The sequence below is a fragment of the Salvia miltiorrhiza genome, chromosome 8 (assembly GCF_028751815.1).
Source record: "Salvia miltiorrhiza cultivar Shanhuang (shh) chromosome 8, IMPLAD_Smil_shh, whole genome shotgun sequence".
In the NCBI taxonomy this organism is placed as follows: Eukaryota; Viridiplantae; Streptophyta; class Magnoliopsida; order Lamiales; family Lamiaceae; genus Salvia; species Salvia miltiorrhiza.
Genome location: NC_080394.1, coordinates 42240417 through 42258567, shown reverse-complemented (window position 1 = coordinate 42258567; position 18151 = coordinate 42240417). Strand labels below are relative to the sequence as shown.

Genomic DNA, 18151 nt, shown 5'->3' with positions numbered 1-18151 from the left:
CTCAGTTTTATGGAATGCAGAGTGCATAAATGAGTAATATACGTACATATGGTCATAAGCAAACCACGAGTTGCTGTAATAAGATTAATCCATAGTATATTTTACACAAATTGAATCCCAATCTATGATGCTTCCCCTTGCTCTAGTAACATGAAAGACATAGATTATAGAATGAGAAATTCCTTCTCGATTTAGTGAAACTGAATCTAGTATTTTAGGGAAAGATAAAAGTAGTATTTTGTTGTACCTGATTTCATTAAATCGGGGACGGGTACCAGATGACGTCGACGCTGACCGATGAAGAGGAGACGGAGGTCGTCCAGCTGAGCAGAGGCGACTTCGCCTGAACCGAGAGAGAGAGAGAGAGAGGCTTGAGCTCGATTCTTGAGCAGAGAACAGATTTCAGCGGCGCGGCGATTTCCGGCCAAGGAGGACGCGACGGCGTCGAACAAGGGCGGGGACTCGCGATTCAGACGGAGAAACCGGGGCTCGACTTTCCTCCCCAATTGTGTGTCTTCGTTGAGACTGAGAAAGCGAGGAGATTTTTGGCCCTGATTTGAGTTCCACTTGATGTTACTAGAGGAAAGAGGGCAGAGCCGTTGAAGGCGGCGGCGCCGCCGGAATTACAGAGGAGCGGCGGCGACGGTTTCACTCAATAGAGAGAAAGCTAGGGCTCGATCTTTGTGATTTCGAAGGAATGACAATGAAGAAAATGAATGGAAATTGAAGGACGCCTGGAGTAAGACGCGGTGGAAGAACCGACCTCGCCGGAATCTCAGAGCCACGATGAAGGCGGCGGATTTCATGGGTGAGAAATGGAGAAGGAAAAGGGATGAGTTTCAGGCGAAAAAATTGAGAGAGAGAGAGATGCTGCGTGTTGCAGCCGAAAATTTGAGAGAGGGAGTGGATTTGGGCTGACTTTTCCTTTGGTCTGGGCCCCTCTATTTTTTTAGTTGGGCCGAAGAAGTCAGTTTTGATTGGGCCGAAACAGGGTGAATTTCTTGGGCTGAAGCTGTTAATTAATTGGACTAATGCTTTTATTAAGTGGGTTGTCCCTCTTAAATAGTTTCCAGGCCCAGTTTCTTTTATTAATTGGACAGTAGATTACCGCATTATTTATTTAGCCCGATTGAATATTAATTTAGATTAGTCTATTAATTGGACTTAGTTAATTCTATTTATGGAATAATTTAGAATGAGTTATTAGCTAATAAGTGGGTTAACAAACCCTGAAGTGAGTGGATTAATTAAGTTTATTAATTCAATCTCCTAAGACGAGTTTTAATCTGATAGTCAAGATTTATAGTAAAATTTCTTGAATTATTATTTCATGATAATAATCACTAGAATAAGAAGTCATGCATAGTTATTTTTACATTCTCATTCATTTGAGAATTATCATCGAGTTAAAGTCTTATATTATATTCTCGCATTAAAGGTCAGGCGCGAGAGTAAAAGCTATTCAGGAGTAACTAAGCTATAGCAAAGGTTTGCTTATCAGGTGGGCATTACTTTCATATATATAAAATGAGTTTCATATTACAGTTGAACAAGTTATTTCATGATAAAATCTTTGAGTTAAAGTTATTTCAAGTATTGTCTTGCCATAAATGTTTCAATTTTAGTATGATATCTATCTGCTTTGGCTTTGCTAATGATGCAATCGAATTCGGGTCCTGAGCAGTTGATAACTATCCTGCTAGGACTAGTGTACACCAGTGACCGTGAGTCATCTAGCGGGTTGGCCGGTCAAGTGTTCGTGAGAGGTGGCCACCTCTCCGGCACAAAGTTCCAGATATGATAGATTACAAGAGAACTTAGTCTGCAGACGAACTTTAAGAATCACAAATGAATTTAGTAAGCTTGGGCCTTTTTAGCGAAAAACTCCCTTGCTGTACTGTTTATGATGGCATGACAATTTACAGTTTTGAAGCATGTATTTTTATACCTAGGCATACGTGCCCACTGAGTGCTTTTGTACTCAGCCCTGCATATGTTTTCTAAATGTGCAGGTTGAGCTGATGTGATGATGGTGCTGCAATGAGCGGAGTCTCCAGGGTTGTTAATAAATAGTTAACATGTCTAGAATATGTCTTCATACATATGTATAGCTACTTTCCGCTGCAAAATGTTGTTGATGTTATAGTATGTTATGTCATACTTTGAGTCTTAAGAGAATGGTTTCATATGATGTATAACTTGATTAATGATATTAATTAAGTTTTATGCTGTCTTTCATAGACTGTTTTCAATTGAGTATTAATGAATAAAAATGACGAGTTTTATTTAGATGAGTAAGTTTTACGGCTATAAATGACGCCCCTTTTCTTCCCCTTCTTCTTTAACCCCATCCCTAGTCGCGGATCACTCGGCCTAACTATCCCTAGTTAGGGCGGGCTGTGAGAGAGTGGTATCAGAGCGAAGGAAAGCTCTGAATTAGAAGTCTTGAGTTTAGTCTAGAATGAGTCACTAGACTAATAATTATTAACAACCGTGAGCTCAGCGCACCATCACACCAGGCTCAACGAGGTATGTAAAATTTCAAAGTTTATTTGACGTTAAATTTCGAAGAGCATGATGTTGAGGTTATATGATGAGTTATGATGTTATACTTTGAAGATGCATAGTTTGAGTTTGAGGATTACAACATGATTAATAATGAGTTATTATGTTGTAAGAGCATATGTTGACGTTACATGATGAATCATGAGAGCGTTTATATCATATGATGTTATATGATTGAGGATGCATAATTATGAGTTATGATGTGATGTATTTGAGATGTTTTGTGATGAGAATTGTTTGAGCAGTTGTGATAAGTCACAATGATTTAGATGAAGGGATCTAATGTCATTGTTAAGAGAGATTTTCTACTAAGTAGAAGGATGAAATGAGAACTTAGAGCTAAAGCTTGAGAGAATTAGCAATTGCTTTAAGTACTTGTTTGTATGAGTTATGAGTTTGAGTTATGAGCTTGAGTATAATAGCATGATTAATGATGAGTTATTAACATGCTGCAATGAGATATTGTACGATATGTTTGAGATGTTTTATGACGCGAGTTTTGCTCACGCAACCTTAATGGTACTTGAGGAGGTATCATGAGCCATAGTCTTTGGAGATGGCTTTGAGAGAGAATTGTTGAGTTGTCTTACTGAGTCACGATGATTTAGATTAAGGGATCTAATATCATTGTTTAGAGAGATTCCCTACTGAGTAAAGATGAGACGAGATGAGAATTTAGATGTTTTGAGCTTGAGTTTTAAGATAACAGTACTACTTAGTAGGAGTTTTGCTAAGTTATGTTTTGTTTATTTCTGTTGCTGGAGCCAAGTAGAGTTAGTTCCTAGAGTCACCTTTAAGTTCTCCTTATAGGTTGGCCAGGACTGTTGGCACTGCACGAAAGTGGACTGTTGTGAGATCGAACTCAGGGAAGATCGGATACGAGGACGAGGCGTACAGTATGTGGTACAGAGATACCCTAGCAGATTTTCAAACACATGTTCATAGACTATGAAAGGATGAAAGCCTTATGGTTGTTACTAGACTGGATGGCATCGTGCACCTAGTCCCCGTGCTACCAATCGAGTGGTAGGATTGAGCAAGGAAGAAAGCCTCTCAATATGATGGGACGTGTAGTCTTGAGTGCTGGACCCACAGGAGATGGGATTTATTACAGATGCCCAAATTTTCTATGCGGATCTACTGACCGGATGCCTATTTTCTACCAGGGACTCTAGAAGAGTGTAGTAGATATCGAGTCGATCCTTGAGTATCAGTTACCAAAGATGATAAATGATAAACGATAATGAGGATGAGAAGTAGCCGAGGAGGGCTAGAGTTGATGAGGATGAGAAGAGAAGTCGATGTAGACTAGAGCTAAGGATGATCTTGAGAGTATGAGCGGTACACCCTCGTTTTTGATTAGTTTCAATTACATTGCGATGTATATAACTTACTTAGGAGATACTGGTACTTGAGCTTTTGACATACTGATAGATAAGCATGCGAATATAGTACCCTACTGATGTTAAATAGATGGATGTTCCTAGTGTGCTAAAGTAGCAACTAGATGAGTTAACTGGTAGCAATTACCGTAGGAGGTCCAGACCAAGACATAGTACTATTAATAGTGTCGGTTTAGAAGGGACATTACGATAGATACTATGGTTTTTGTAGGGTTTATATAACCCCTTTATGTAAGTCCTCTAAAAAGAGGCATTCTACTGATGGATATATTAGGTTGACCAGAGTGGTCTTTTTGTTAGCATTTCGTGAGTGCTTATTGCCTTACAGATGAATGTTAAGGTGACCGTGAAGGTTTCCTTAAAGTTGAGTTAGTAAATTGAACTTGAGTTTCGAGGATGCTTAGAGTGTTGGTCGAGTTGAGTTTTCCTTTTGTGATTTCAAAAATGCCTCAAAGATGTCATCAAGAGTGTGATGTGAAGGATAGGCGGGATAATACTCCGCCACCACCACCGCAACATGAGAGGAGAGTCGAAAAATATTGAACTTTCGAAACAAGAGTCTAGAACATAGGACCCTAAGTTTAAGCTTTTAGCTTGCTGGTGTGAACTTAAGTTTTGTTAAATATAGTATGTTGAGGATTTAGAAGACACAGAATTTCCAAGTTCGGGATAATATATCCCGTGTGACTGGGGAGTGATTATGTTGGACCTGGCCAGTCCGCATGATCCAAATCTCAGTAGACGTGTTTTGAGTTTATAAACCCATGTGTTTCAACTTTCGGTTGAAAAGCCAGATGGGTTCTTACTCTAGGTCATTTTTGTTCGACCTGGTAGTTACTTCATTCTACCCTCTGGTCATTCATTTAAGTCTCTTGAACAATTTGTTTTGATGACATTCTAGGGTTGAACCCTTACAACTTTTGAGTTATCCTAGTAGATTCTTTTGATGTATAAGACTAGTGAGAGGCACGTCAGAGGACTTTAACACCCGAGCAACTGGTAAACTACACCTGAGAACAATTTAAGGCTACTCTTGAGAAATATGTACCAAGGAGTACAGTAAGCAGCGAGAGGCTGACTATCGAAGTTTGATGCAAGGAAAGAAATCGGTTGTAGAGTATAACCGAGAATTCTGTGAGCTATCACGATTTGCTCATCAGAAGATGGATACTGATGAAGAGATGTCTGAGTTTTATGTGCCGGTTTAAGACAAGACTTTAAGGTAGTATGGGCAAGTTATTGGATGCATCAGTTAGAATCCTGTTTAATACAAGAGCCTCGCATTCTTTAAGTATTTGAAGCATGTTACCTTCAAACTCGAACCAAAACGAGCTAGTCCCTAGTTGAGAGTAATCACTCCTGTAGGAAGAGCTACTACAGTTTCTCACATGATTTCTAAATTAGAGTTTGAGTTAGGATCACTAAAGATGAAAACAAGAACCTTGCACTTAATGCCTATGTGGAACGTAGACATTATTCAAAGGATGGACTGGTTAGCAGAGAACTTTGCCCCGATTGATTGTAAGAAGAGATAGATAACTTTCCAACCACCTGGGAAGGAACAGACATGTTTTCACGGCATTGATAGAAAGAAGAGAGTTCCAATCGTTTCGGCACTTCAGGCGTCGAAATTGGTAAAGAAAAAAAAAAGGAGCACAAGCTTACCTAGTTTACTTGAATGATGAAGGAGAATCAAGTAAAAACTTTGAGGATGTAGTAGTGGTAAGGGAATATAGAGATGTATTTCCCGAGGTCTTACCAGGATTGCCACCAACAAGACAGTTGGAGTTCACTATCGACCTAGAACCTGGATCAGCACTAGTGTCGAAGGCACCCTATGGAATGGCGCCTAAGGAGCTACAAGAGCTGAAGATTTAGCTACAAGAATTGCTCGAGTTAGGTTTTATTAGACCTAGTGTATCCCCGTGGGGAGCACCAGTCCTTTTTGTCAAAAAGAAGGATGACACGTTGATAATGTGCATAGATTATCGAGAGCTGAATAAATTGACACTCAAGAACAAATATCCTTTACCGATGATAGATGACTTGTTTGATCAATTACGAGGAGCGAGCTTTTTCTTGAAAGTTGACTTGAGATCAGATTACCACCAGTTGAAATTTTGACAGAAGGATATACCTAAGACAACTTTTCAAATGAGGTATGAGCACTATGAGTTCATAGTTATGCCTTTCAGTTTGACGAAGGCACCAGTAGTTTTCATGGATCACATGAATCGAGTTTTCATCAATAACTGGAAAAATTTGTCCTAGTTTTCATAGATGATATTCTCATCTATTCGAACAATGAGCAGGAGCGCCAAAACATTTGAGAACGATGTTGGAAACACTAAGAGTTGAGAAGCTTTTTGCCAAAATTCACCAAGTACGAGTTTTGGTTGAACGAAGTAACTTTTCTAGGACATATTGTATCATCCGAAGGAATTAAAGTTGACCCCGCCAAGGTACAAGCTGTACATGAGTGGAGATCACCAACTATGCCTAACGAGATTTGCAGCTTTTTAGGCTTAGCAGGATACTAGCAGAGGTTTATTGAAGGATTTTCCACGATAGCAAGACCGATGACACAATTACTTAGAAAAGAAGCTAAGTACAATTGGAAAGATGAGTGTAAAGAGAGTTTTTAAGAAAATTGACTACAGCACCAGTGCTGCTAGTCCCGGAAAGGGATAAAGAATATACCATCTACACATATGCGTCAAAGAATGGGCTAGGATGTGTTTTGATGCAAGAAGGAAGAGTTATAGTCTATGCATCACGACAACTTAGACCCCACGAGATAAATTATCCAACGCATGATTTAGAGCTTGCAGCCGTTGTGCATGCCCTGAAAATTTGGAGACATCACTCTACGGAGTTAGATGTGAGATTTTCAGGGACCACAAAACTTTGAAATACTTTTTCAAGCATAAGGATTTTAACATGAGGCAAAGGAGATGGCTCGAATTAGTAAAGGATGTTAAATGCGACATTAATTATCACCCTGGTAAGGCCAATGTAGTAGCCGATGCATTGAGCCGAAAGGTCTCGTCAAAGTTAGGATGTCTTCTCACGAGAGAAGATGAACTTATAAAGGACTTTGACAAGATGAGGATAGAAATGATAAAACCACCAGGGACGATAGCGAGTATTGTTGCGACGATGCCTAGTTTGAGGAAAATGGTGATTGAAGCACAAGGAAAGATGAGACAATGAACAAGTTACGAGAAAGGATAAGAGCATGAGATCTCAAGAGTTACCAAAAAGCATCAGACAATGCTATCTTATTTGAGGGGAGAATATGCATTCCCCGCGATGATGAACTTAAGAATACGATCATGAGTGAGACTCATGACACGCCTTACACCGCCCACCCAAGAGGCACAAAGATGTATCAGGTTGTGAAAAATAGATTTTTGTGGGACGGAATGAAATGAGACATAGCTTCGTTTGTAGAGCGATGCTTAGCTTGTCAGCAAGTGAAAGCATTACACCAACGACCCTATGGGAAGTTAAAACCGTTGGAGATTCCCAAGTGGAAATGGGATCACATAGCGATGGATTTTGTGATAGCTTTACCAAAAAGTCAAAGAGGAAATACAACAATTTGGGTTATTGTAGATCGACTAACAAAATCTGCACATTTCATACCGATCCTAATCGCGTATGGACCAGATAAGTTAGCACAATTGTATGTTCGTGACATTATAAGATTGCATTGAGTACCGGTGTAGATCACCTCAAAAAAAAAAATATTACATCACGTTTTTTTTGGATGAGTTACAGAAAGAGTTGGGTACAAGGATGAATTTTAGCATAGCAGACGATAGAAGATATGATAAGAACTACTATCCTTGATAGAGGAGTAAATCGGAAGAATGTGTTGCCACTAATTGAGTTTGCCTATAAGATGTGAGACAAAGTTTCGAGATATGAGACAAAGTTTTCTTGAAGGTTTCACCCTCAAAGGGGATGAATAGATTTGGAGTTAAAAGACAGCTTAGACCCAGAGTTATAAGTCCTTACGAGATATTGCAAAAGATAGGTCCAATAGCGTATAGGTTGGCTTTGTCACCTAGCTTTGGAAATGTGCATAACGTGTTTCACGTGTCACAATTGAGAGGATATATATTTTCGACCCAAACCATGTGGTTTACTAAGAAGAAATGATCTTAGAACCAGACTTGAGTTATGAAGAGAGACCTCAGATGATGCTAGATCATAAAATTCGGCAATTGAGTAATAAGTCGATTGCATTGGATAAGGTCCAATGGAAATATGATAGTTAGAAAGAAGTGGAAAGAGAGCTTGAGGATAAGATGTGAGAGAAGTACCCAAAACATTTAGCAGAGATATGCAAATTTCGGGACGAAATTTTTTTTAAGAGGGGTAGTATGTAGTAGCCCGCTCTTTTCTTATATTTAAATCCAGTAATACGATAATTATTATTTCATCTTTCAGTAAATCAAGTCCAGTAATTATTTATGATTTAAATTCAACTTATGACACTGGATTATATTCTAATTGAAGCAGGGTTATTATTTTATTACTAAGCCAGTTAGCTTCGCGTGAGTAAAACCGCGATGAGAATTATTGAGTAAACCAATAATTATTCATTTCAGATTCATAACTGACTTAGCTAAGTCATGTTATTTATTAATCACAATAGAATTATTTTTCTATTTTTATTATTATTACTTGAGTCGTGGATTTTTTTTAACTTCGGAAGCAAATTACATCTACACTTTTTTTCAGATTTATTTTAAATGAGACGCATGATATTAGCAAGACCAGAGATCGATATTCAAGATACGTGATTAATGGGAATAATCAATGTTTGATTGCAAACATGCAATTTTATTAGCAAAACTCGAGATTAGTATTACAGATACACAAGATATAGATTTACCGAAGACTGAAGGATTTTCTTCACTTTACTCCTACCATATAGCTAGTACACGCAGCAATAAAGAAAAGAAAAAGGGGAAGGGAAAGAGAAAGATGCGTGTGTACACAGAATAAAATAGCTGCAACAACAGTAGTTCTGATAACACTCATGTCCCATCCTTTCCCCTGTAGCTTGCGGCGCTTGCGGCTGGAGCAGTAAGGGGTCTTTCAACCACCCTCTATCAGCCACCCTATGACAGCCTATCTACCCCTTTATACTACACCCAACAATCCCTTCACTCATTTCCTTGGACACTAGAAACCAGAAATGAGAGAGAGAGAGAAAGAGAGTTGATTTGCTGCTGCTTGCACTTCTTCAAGAGGTAAGCCTTGTCTTAATTCCTCCACTACCATTCTTGTTCACCTGCATTTATTAAGGGAACAACACATGATTCGTTTCAGTAAATATCCACTGGATTAAATCCAACAACAACAACGAGCAACGCTAAACCCTCACAAGGTATATACTATCTCAGTGTATCCAGTCCAAATTCATACCAACAAGCATGCTCAGTTTTATGGAATGCAGAGTGCATAAATGAGTAATATACGTACATATGGTCATAAGCAAACCACGAGTTGCTGTAATAAGATTAATCCATAGTATGTTTTACACAAATTGAATCCCAATCTATGATGCTTCCCCTTGCTCTAGTAACATGAAAGACATAGATTATAGAATGAGAAATTTCTTCTCGATTTAGTTAAACTGAATCTAGTATTTTAGGGAAAGATAAAAGTAGTATTTTGTTGTACCTGATTTCATTAAATCGGGGACGGGTACCAGATGACGTCGACGCTGACCGATGAAGAGGAGACGGAGGTCGTCCAGCTGAGCAGAGGCGACTTCGCCTGAACCGAGAGAGAGAGAGAGGCTTGAGCTCGATTCTTGAGCAGAGAACAGATTTCAGCGGCGCGGCGATTTCCGGCCAAGGAGGACGCGACGGCGTCGAACAAGGGCGGGGACTCGCGAATCAGACGGAGAAACCGGGGCTCGACTTTCCTCCCCAATTGTGTGTCTTCGTTGAGACTGAGAAAGCGAGGAGATTTTTGGCCCTGATTTGAGTTCCACTTGATGTTACTAGAGGAAAGAGGGCAGAGCCGTTGAAGGCGGCGGCGCCGCCGGAATTACAGAGGAGCGGCGGCGACGGTTTCACTCAATAGAGAGAAAGCTAGGGCTCGATCTTTGTGATTTCGAAGGAATGACAATGAAGAAAATGAATGGAAATTGAAGGACGCCTGGAGTAAGACGCGGTGGAAGAACCGACCTCGCCGGAATCTCAGAGCCACGATGAAGGCGGCGGATTTCATGGGTGAGAAATGGAGAAGGAAAAGGGATGATTTTCAGGCGAAAAAATTGAGAGAGAGAGAGATGCTGCGTGTTGCAGCCGAAAATTTGAGAGAGGGAGTGGATTTGGGCTGACTTTTCCTTTGGTCTGGGCCCCTCTATTTTTTTTAGTTGGGCCGAAGAAGTCAGTTTTGATTGGGCCGAAACAGGGTGAATTTCTTGGGCTGAAGCTGTTAATTAATTGGACTAATGCTTTTATTAAGTGGGTTGTCCCTCTTAAATAGTTTCCAGGCCCAGTTTCTTTTATTAATTGGACAGTAGATTACCGCATTATTTATTTAGCCCGATTGAATATTAATTTAGATTAGTCTATTAATTGGACTTAGTTAATTCTATTTATGGAATAATTTAGAATGAGTTATTAGCTAATAAGTGGGTTAACAAACCCTGAAGTGAGTGGATTAATTAAGTTTATTAATTCAATCTCCTAAGACGAGTTTTAATCCGATAGTCAAGATTTATAGTAAAATTTCTTGAATTATTATTTCATGATAATAATCACTAGAATAAGAAGTCATGCATAGTTATTTTTACATTCTCATTCATTTGAGAATTATCATCGAGTTAAAGTCTTATATTATATTCTCGCATTAAAGGTCAGGCGCGAGAGTAAAAGCTATTCAGGAGTAACTAAGCTATAGCAAAGGTTTGCTTATCAGGTGGGCATTACTTTCATATATATAAAATGAGTTTCATATTACAGTTGAACAAGTTATTTCATGATAAAATCTTTGAGTTAAAGTTATTTCAAGTATTGTCTTGCCATAAATGTTTCAATTTTAGTATGATATCTATCTGCTTTGGCTTTGCTAATGATGCAATCGAATTCGGGTCCTGAGCAGTTGATAACTATCCTGCTAGGACTAGTGTACACCAGTGACCGTGAGTCATCTAGCGGGTTGGCCGGTCAAGTGTTCGTGAGAGGTGGCCACCTCTCCGGCACAAAGTTCCAGATATGATAGATTACAAGAGAACTTAGTCTGCAGACGAACTTTAAGAATCACAAATGAATTTAGTAAGCTTGGGCCTTTTTAGCGAAAAACTCCCTTGCTGTACTGTTTATGATGGCATGACAATTTACAGTTTTGAAGCATGTATTTTTATACCTAGGCATACGTGCCCACTGAGTGCTTTTGTACTCAGCCCTGCATATGTTTTCTAAATGTGCAGGTTGAGCTGATGTGATGATGGTGCTGCAATGAGCGGAGTCTCCAGGGTTGTTAATAAATAGTTAACCTGTCTAGAATATGTCTTCATACATATGTCTAGCTACTTTCCGCTGCAAAATGTTGTTGATGTTATAGTATGTTATGTCATACTTTGAGTCTTAAGAGAATGGTTTCATATGATGTATAACTTGATTAATGATATTAATTAAGTTTTATGCTGTCTTTCATAGACTGTTTTCAATTGAGTATTAATGAATAAAAATGACGAGTTTTATTTAGATGAGTAAGTTTTACGGCTATAAATGACGCCCCTTTTCTTCCCCTTCTTCTTTAACCCCATCCCTAGTCGCGGATCACTCGGCCTAACTATCCCTAGTTAGGGCGGGCTATGACAGAATATATAATTCACTACCACACTCAGTCCTCAATACACAAGAATCCCTAATTGTGAATTCACTTACTTCCAACAAAAAATTAAAACAGTCGTGAATTGAAACCACTAGTCGTGAATTCGTAACCCTAAACGTGAATTGAAGAACATTCATAAACAATACATTCGAAAACCTCTAACCAAAATGTAGAAATTGATAAATAATAGCAATTACATAAGAGTATGATAAATTTAACAACAAATCTATAACAGTAAATAATAATAGCAATTACATAAGAGTATGATAAATTTTAGCAATTACATAAGAGTATGATAAATTTAACAACAAATCTATAACAGTAAACGAAGATATCAAGGTAACACGATCAAAACGAAAAAAAAAATCAAAAATTTTCAAAATCTGCAATGACGGCGGCGATGGTAACAAACACAACCATCGACGCCGGAGAATCACCAAAAAACTAACAAACAACAAAAAAAGCCGGAGAATCGACGAAGTTTAATGATTGAACCTTGAAAAATCAGCAAAAAACGACGTACCGCAGCTCAAGTATAAAAACGACCCGGGAAGCTCACAGAAAAAAACGACGCGACAGTCGGCAAGAAAGAGTTGAACGGCGGCGAAGCTAACGGCGAACGAAGTGCCGCACACCACCGGAGCAGAGGAGAAGATTCCAATTTGAAGTTTTAAAGATTCAGTTTTGAAGATTTGAAGATGTGGTTGAAGGTTTGAATAAAGACTTGCGAAATTCCTAGCTTAAGTTTTAGGCGTGAATTTAGGATTTTAGGCTGAGGGCATTTACGTCTTTTCAACTACAAAGTGGATAGTTTTATCATTTTTATCTTAGTGGACATTTTTTATCTTTACAATATGAAAGTGGCCAGTTTTATATATTTGCTCAAAACAAAACCGCAAAAAAAATAAAATACAAAAAAGAACATAATTAAAATAGGAAAAGAAAACAAAAAAAACGTGAAAAATGGAAAAAAATGACAAATGCTTCAATTGAGTTTCGAACCATCACCCGTTTGGAATAAAGAAGCATGCTGTGGCCATTGCACCAAAGGCTCACTTTTGTTTTTATTTGTTTAAAAATGTTATATAAACTATTGATGCGGGTCGGGTCAAAACAGGTTTGACCCGTCGCATAGCATGCGACCGTCGCATGCAATAATTTGCCTATACGTATAGGTCGAATAACTCATTGACAAGTACAACATGAACAAATAAAATTTTTAATTAGTATGCATGGTGTTGAAGCATGTGTAGAATGGTGATCTATATAGGGACATGAAGCATGTGTAAAATGGTGATATGTTTTATTTCAAAAAATAAGTAATATATGATAATAATAATAATTTTTCACTTTTATTTTTATCCCTTAGGAACAATTATTTAAAAAACGACCAGTAAAATTGATACAAATTGAAAAGATTGCATAAGAATTGATACTATGAAAATGTTGTGATAAAATTGATTCAATTATAAAAAATTGAAATATAACTATTGGGACATATTTGACCATTAAACCTTACTTGTAAGGTTCGTATTTAAATTTTCTTCAAAAAAAAAAAAAAAGATTCGTATTTAAATTATATATTCCCTCCGTCCCTAAAAATTGTGGATCAAAAGAGATAGCACAAGTTTTAAGAAAAAGTATGGTAGTTGTGTTTAAGTGAAGATTGAATCCCGTATCATTTTATAAATAGTGAGAGGAAAAGTTTGTGGGGTTATTTCCAAATAAGGAAAGACCACAGTTTTCAGGGACATCCCAATATAGTAATAAAGCCACAATTTTTAGGGACGAATGGAGTAATTCCCAACAAATTCTATAAAATGCTTTTAACATTCTTTTCTTTTCTAATTTGGAGAAGGGGAGCAGTGAAGTTTAAACCTTAGACCTCACTATTTAGCATATAAGAATTCACACCACTTAAATATCTCTTGAGGACTACATTCGTTTTCTATTAAAAAAATCATAACTTTCAGTTTTTTTTCTTCTTCAGAAATAATCCCCTGTATATAATTCATCGATGAAATGATGAGTCACATTATCTAATATTTAGGTGGAATGACATCATTTTATTTGGTGAGTTTGAAAAAAAAAATCTAAAAGTTGACTGAAGTGACTTGTTATTTTGTTGATGAATTTTACACAGAGGAATATTTTTTGAAGTTAACGAATAGAAACTTTTGAATATGTAACAAAAATAAGTACTAACATTTTTTAAAAGACTTAAAAATTAAATACATAAAATATGATTAATCCTAATTTTTTCGCAGCTCTCTGCCCAGGAAAGGGTATTTATATTGGTGAATTTGGTAGATTGTTTAACCAAAACATGGAGTCCCCTCATCCTCGTGTAGTGGAAGATTGTCTAGGAATTTTGCAACTATTTAGCGATGGCTCCATTTCCCGCACCCACGATATTCAATTCCCCACCAAAGTGGAGGATGATGGCACCGCCGTCTGGAAAGACTGCTTATACCACAACCAACGCAACCTCCACCTCCGCCTCTACAAGCCCCGCTCCACCCCCGCCGCCGCCCTCCCCGTTCTCTACTTCTTCCACGGGGGCGGTTTCTGCGTCGGCTCGCGGACCTGGCCCCACCACCACACTTGCTGCCTCCGCCTTGCCTCCGCCCTGCAGGTCATGGTGGTGGCGCCTGACTACCGGCTAGCACCGGAGCACAGGCTCCCCGCTGCCGTAGAGGATGTGCTCAGCTCTCTCAAGTGGCTGCAGCAGCAGGCTCTGCTGGCTGACGGCGGCGGTGATGAGTGGCTGCGGGAGGGAATTGATTTCGGGAGAGTGTTCGTGGTGGGTGATTCCTCCGGCGGGAACCTGGCCCACCATCTGGCGGTGGAGCTCCGCCGTGGATCGCCGGAGTTGGCCCCGGTTAGGGTGCGGGGCTACGTGCTGTTGGCGCCGTTTTTTGGCGGCGTTGTCAAAACTGAATCTGAAGCACAAGGACCGCCGGAACATTTCTTGAATTTAGAAATTCTCGACAGGTTACTTTCAATTTTTCAATTAGGGGCGGGTTAATTTGGGATTGGTGTTTTCGAAATGAAGAAATTACAACTACATGCATCTCTGTATCAAACGACACATAAAATTCAGAAGAAAAACCCTTATTTTCTGGGTTCAGAATGGACCAATCCCTTGAGAGACTGTGTTTATAATTAATTAGGGAACACAAATTACATGCTTTGGTATTATTAGGCTTAGCTGTAAATGGGGGAGGCATGGAATATGCTATTTATCCAAAGTATGAAGCTGTTACGATCTTAATTAATTTATAATTTTGTCTAAGTATATTACTACTGATATTCTTCTCCTTTATATGAGTGAATGTCAATCTTAATCTCCTCTCCCGACTCAAAATAAATAAAACAAAATCTCCTGTATGACTCAGATGTACGGTACACCCGGGTCGTATTCGACCTGAATTTTGATCCGGATCTAACCTAACTGTACTATCATATCCGAATGTCAAGTGTTAGTGTCATTTCGATATAGTGTTAGTGTCATTTCAATATAATGTTAATATTATTTTCGAAATAGTATCATTTGTAAAACAAAGTAGTGTGACTGTTATTTTTGAAATAGTGTCATTTGTAAAATAAAATAGTGTTAGTGTCATTCTAAGATCGTGTTAGTGTTAGTGTCATTTTTAGAAAAAATGGATCAGAATAGTCCAACTAAATCAAGATTCGAATCGGGTACACTCGAATTGTACAGGAGACCACCTCAATAAATAAATAAATTTCTAGTCTTAATTGAGACTAAACATGTACCAATAGTAGTTAAATAAATATGGCGTCCAAAATTCTCAAATAAATAAATAAATATGGCGTTCAAATGTTTTAAGTTATTTAACTTATTTTAAGATCCAAATACGTACTAGTAATATCAAATGTCGGACCATATATGTACCTTATTTATTTTAAGATTCTTATCTTGTATATTCACTGCAATATCTTTTCAAGAGACTAGTTGGATTATTGATATATAAACTTAACTAGTACGCCACACGTGCATCACAATTAGAGATGTCAATCGGGCCAGCCCTATCGGGTTTCGGGTTAATCGGATGCGGGCTAATCGGGTTGGGGATTTTGTCGGGTTATAAATTTTCAATCCCTAACCCTAAACGTTCGGGTTTCGGGCTAGCCCATCGGGCTAGTCGGCTTAAATGCGTAAAATAAAATAATTATTTTTATTTTGTTATTTTTAATGATCTAATATATAATGTATAAAATATACATAGAAATCAAAGATATAAATTATATAGCAAGCATGAAATGCAAAAATATAAGATATTGAAAAAAACATCAAGATTGCATAACATATAAAATAAGTTGGTAACAATAAAATGTTCAACTTTGTTAACGAAAAAACAATAAAATATCCAACAATATTTTGAATTCATAGAAGCAAAGCATCTAAAAAATACAGAAAAATGAAATGATGAGACTTTATAATATTTTGTCATTTTTTTATTTTTATATCTAAATATTTAATATTAAGTATGCGGGTTTCGAGCTAGCCCATCGGGTTATTCGGGCCGGCCCTATCGGGTGCCGAGCTATTCGGTTACGGGCTAACGGGTTGTAACTTTTATTGGGTTGAAAATATTCAACCCTAACCCTCTCGGGTGGCGGGTTAATCGGACCAGCCCACGGGTTTCGGGCTAGATTGACATCTCTAATCACAATATACTTTATTATTTTCAAAATTTTAAATTATATAAAAATATCAAAATGTCCTTATTTTACAGTTAGATATATTGATAACAAAAAAATATATTAATTTGAATATTTAGTATTTGTTAATAGTGTATAATCAAAAAATTATCATCTTAATGAGTATAAATTAAATTTTATGAGTATTACTAATAATTAAATACATACAATAATAATAATAATAATAATAATAATAATAATAATAATAATAATAATAATAATAATAATAATAATAATAATAATAATAATAATAATAATAATAATAATAATAATAATAATAATAATAATAATAATCAAATTTGTAGATTGTAAAGCAAATAATTATAGTCAATCTTATCTTGAGAAAATAACACTAAACCATCAATATAACAAAATTAATAATTGTAATTTAATATAACAATCTTGGGCTCTTAAAATTTCGAACTATATTATTATTAAAAGGGATTATAGCCAAAAAATACACGAACTTTGATAAAAGTTGCAATTTTCACCTGAACTTTCAAATTGGTCAAAATATACCTGAACTTATATTTTTTGTTGTAAATTTCACCTCGACGGAGTTCAATCATTGCAAGTTCAGGTGAAATTTACAACAAAAAATATAAGTTCAGGTATATTTTGGCTAATTTGAAAGTTCAGGTGAAAATTGCAATTTTTATCAAAGTTCGTGTATGTTTTGACTATAATCCCTTATTAAAATATCATATTTAAGTTTTAATTAAGATGTCCAATGCGCTATGGCTAACCCCAATTCTTGTTTTAAAATTGAAACACAGATTTTGGAGGCTGTCACTTCCAAGTGGAGAGACATCAGACTGCCCATTTGCAAACCCTTTCGGGCCATCAAGCCCTATTTTGAACCACATAAATCTTGACCCAATATTCGTAGTGGTTGGAGGGAGTGAAATTATGAAAGATAGAATTGTGGATTATTTCAAAAGACTGAAAAAGATAGGAAAAAAGGTTGATTACGTGGAATTCCAAGGTGAACAACATGGTTTCTTTGTTAATAAACCTACCTCACAAGTTGCTCACAAAGTAATAGAAGAAATAAATAATTTTATGACCAAAACTTTTCTTTGAAAAGTTTTGTTCTTAGAATTTATAACATAAAGTAATTTGAATCTTGTTTCTATGGTGTTTCAGTTGATTTGTGTATTTCATTGCATCATTGCATGCTTCCTGTAAAATGATAAAATTACATACACGTATTTTGGAATCTCTATCTCTCTCAACACTTTCTTTAACTCTTTAATTTGCATTTTTTATCCTCATTACATGCATCTGATCTTTGCACCAACAACCCTCATTCTCTCGAGATGAGATCTAGTGTTTCATAATTTTATGTGTGTCACTATGTCTCACTTCTATATATATTATCATAATAATATTTTTATCAAAATAATATTTATTATAACACTATTTATTGAACTTAATTTTTATTTTAAAAAATTAAACTTTTTAAAAAATTAAACTTTTTAAAAAGTATATACCATAATTTTGAACTTATCTATCTATCTAAGCTAATAAAAGTGAAATTAAATGATAAAAGATAATTAAATACCCTAGTTGAATGGAATAAACCT

At 36.9% G+C, this 18151-nt stretch overlaps 1 protein-coding gene across 1 annotated transcript; it reads left to right on the top strand.

Annotated features, from left to right (window-relative positions):
- Positions 1–14105: 14105 nt before the first annotated feature.
- On the top strand, positions 14106–17648 carry LOC130998495 (probable carboxylesterase 15). The gene is made up of 2 exons (XM_057923913.1): positions 14106–14831; positions 17342–17648. Exons 1-2 carry the CDS (start codon positions 14164–14166, stop codon positions 17646–17648), a joined length of 975 nt encoding a protein of 324 aa, XP_057779896.1. The 5' UTR covers positions 14106–14163.
- Positions 17649–18151: the final 503 nt, after the last annotated feature.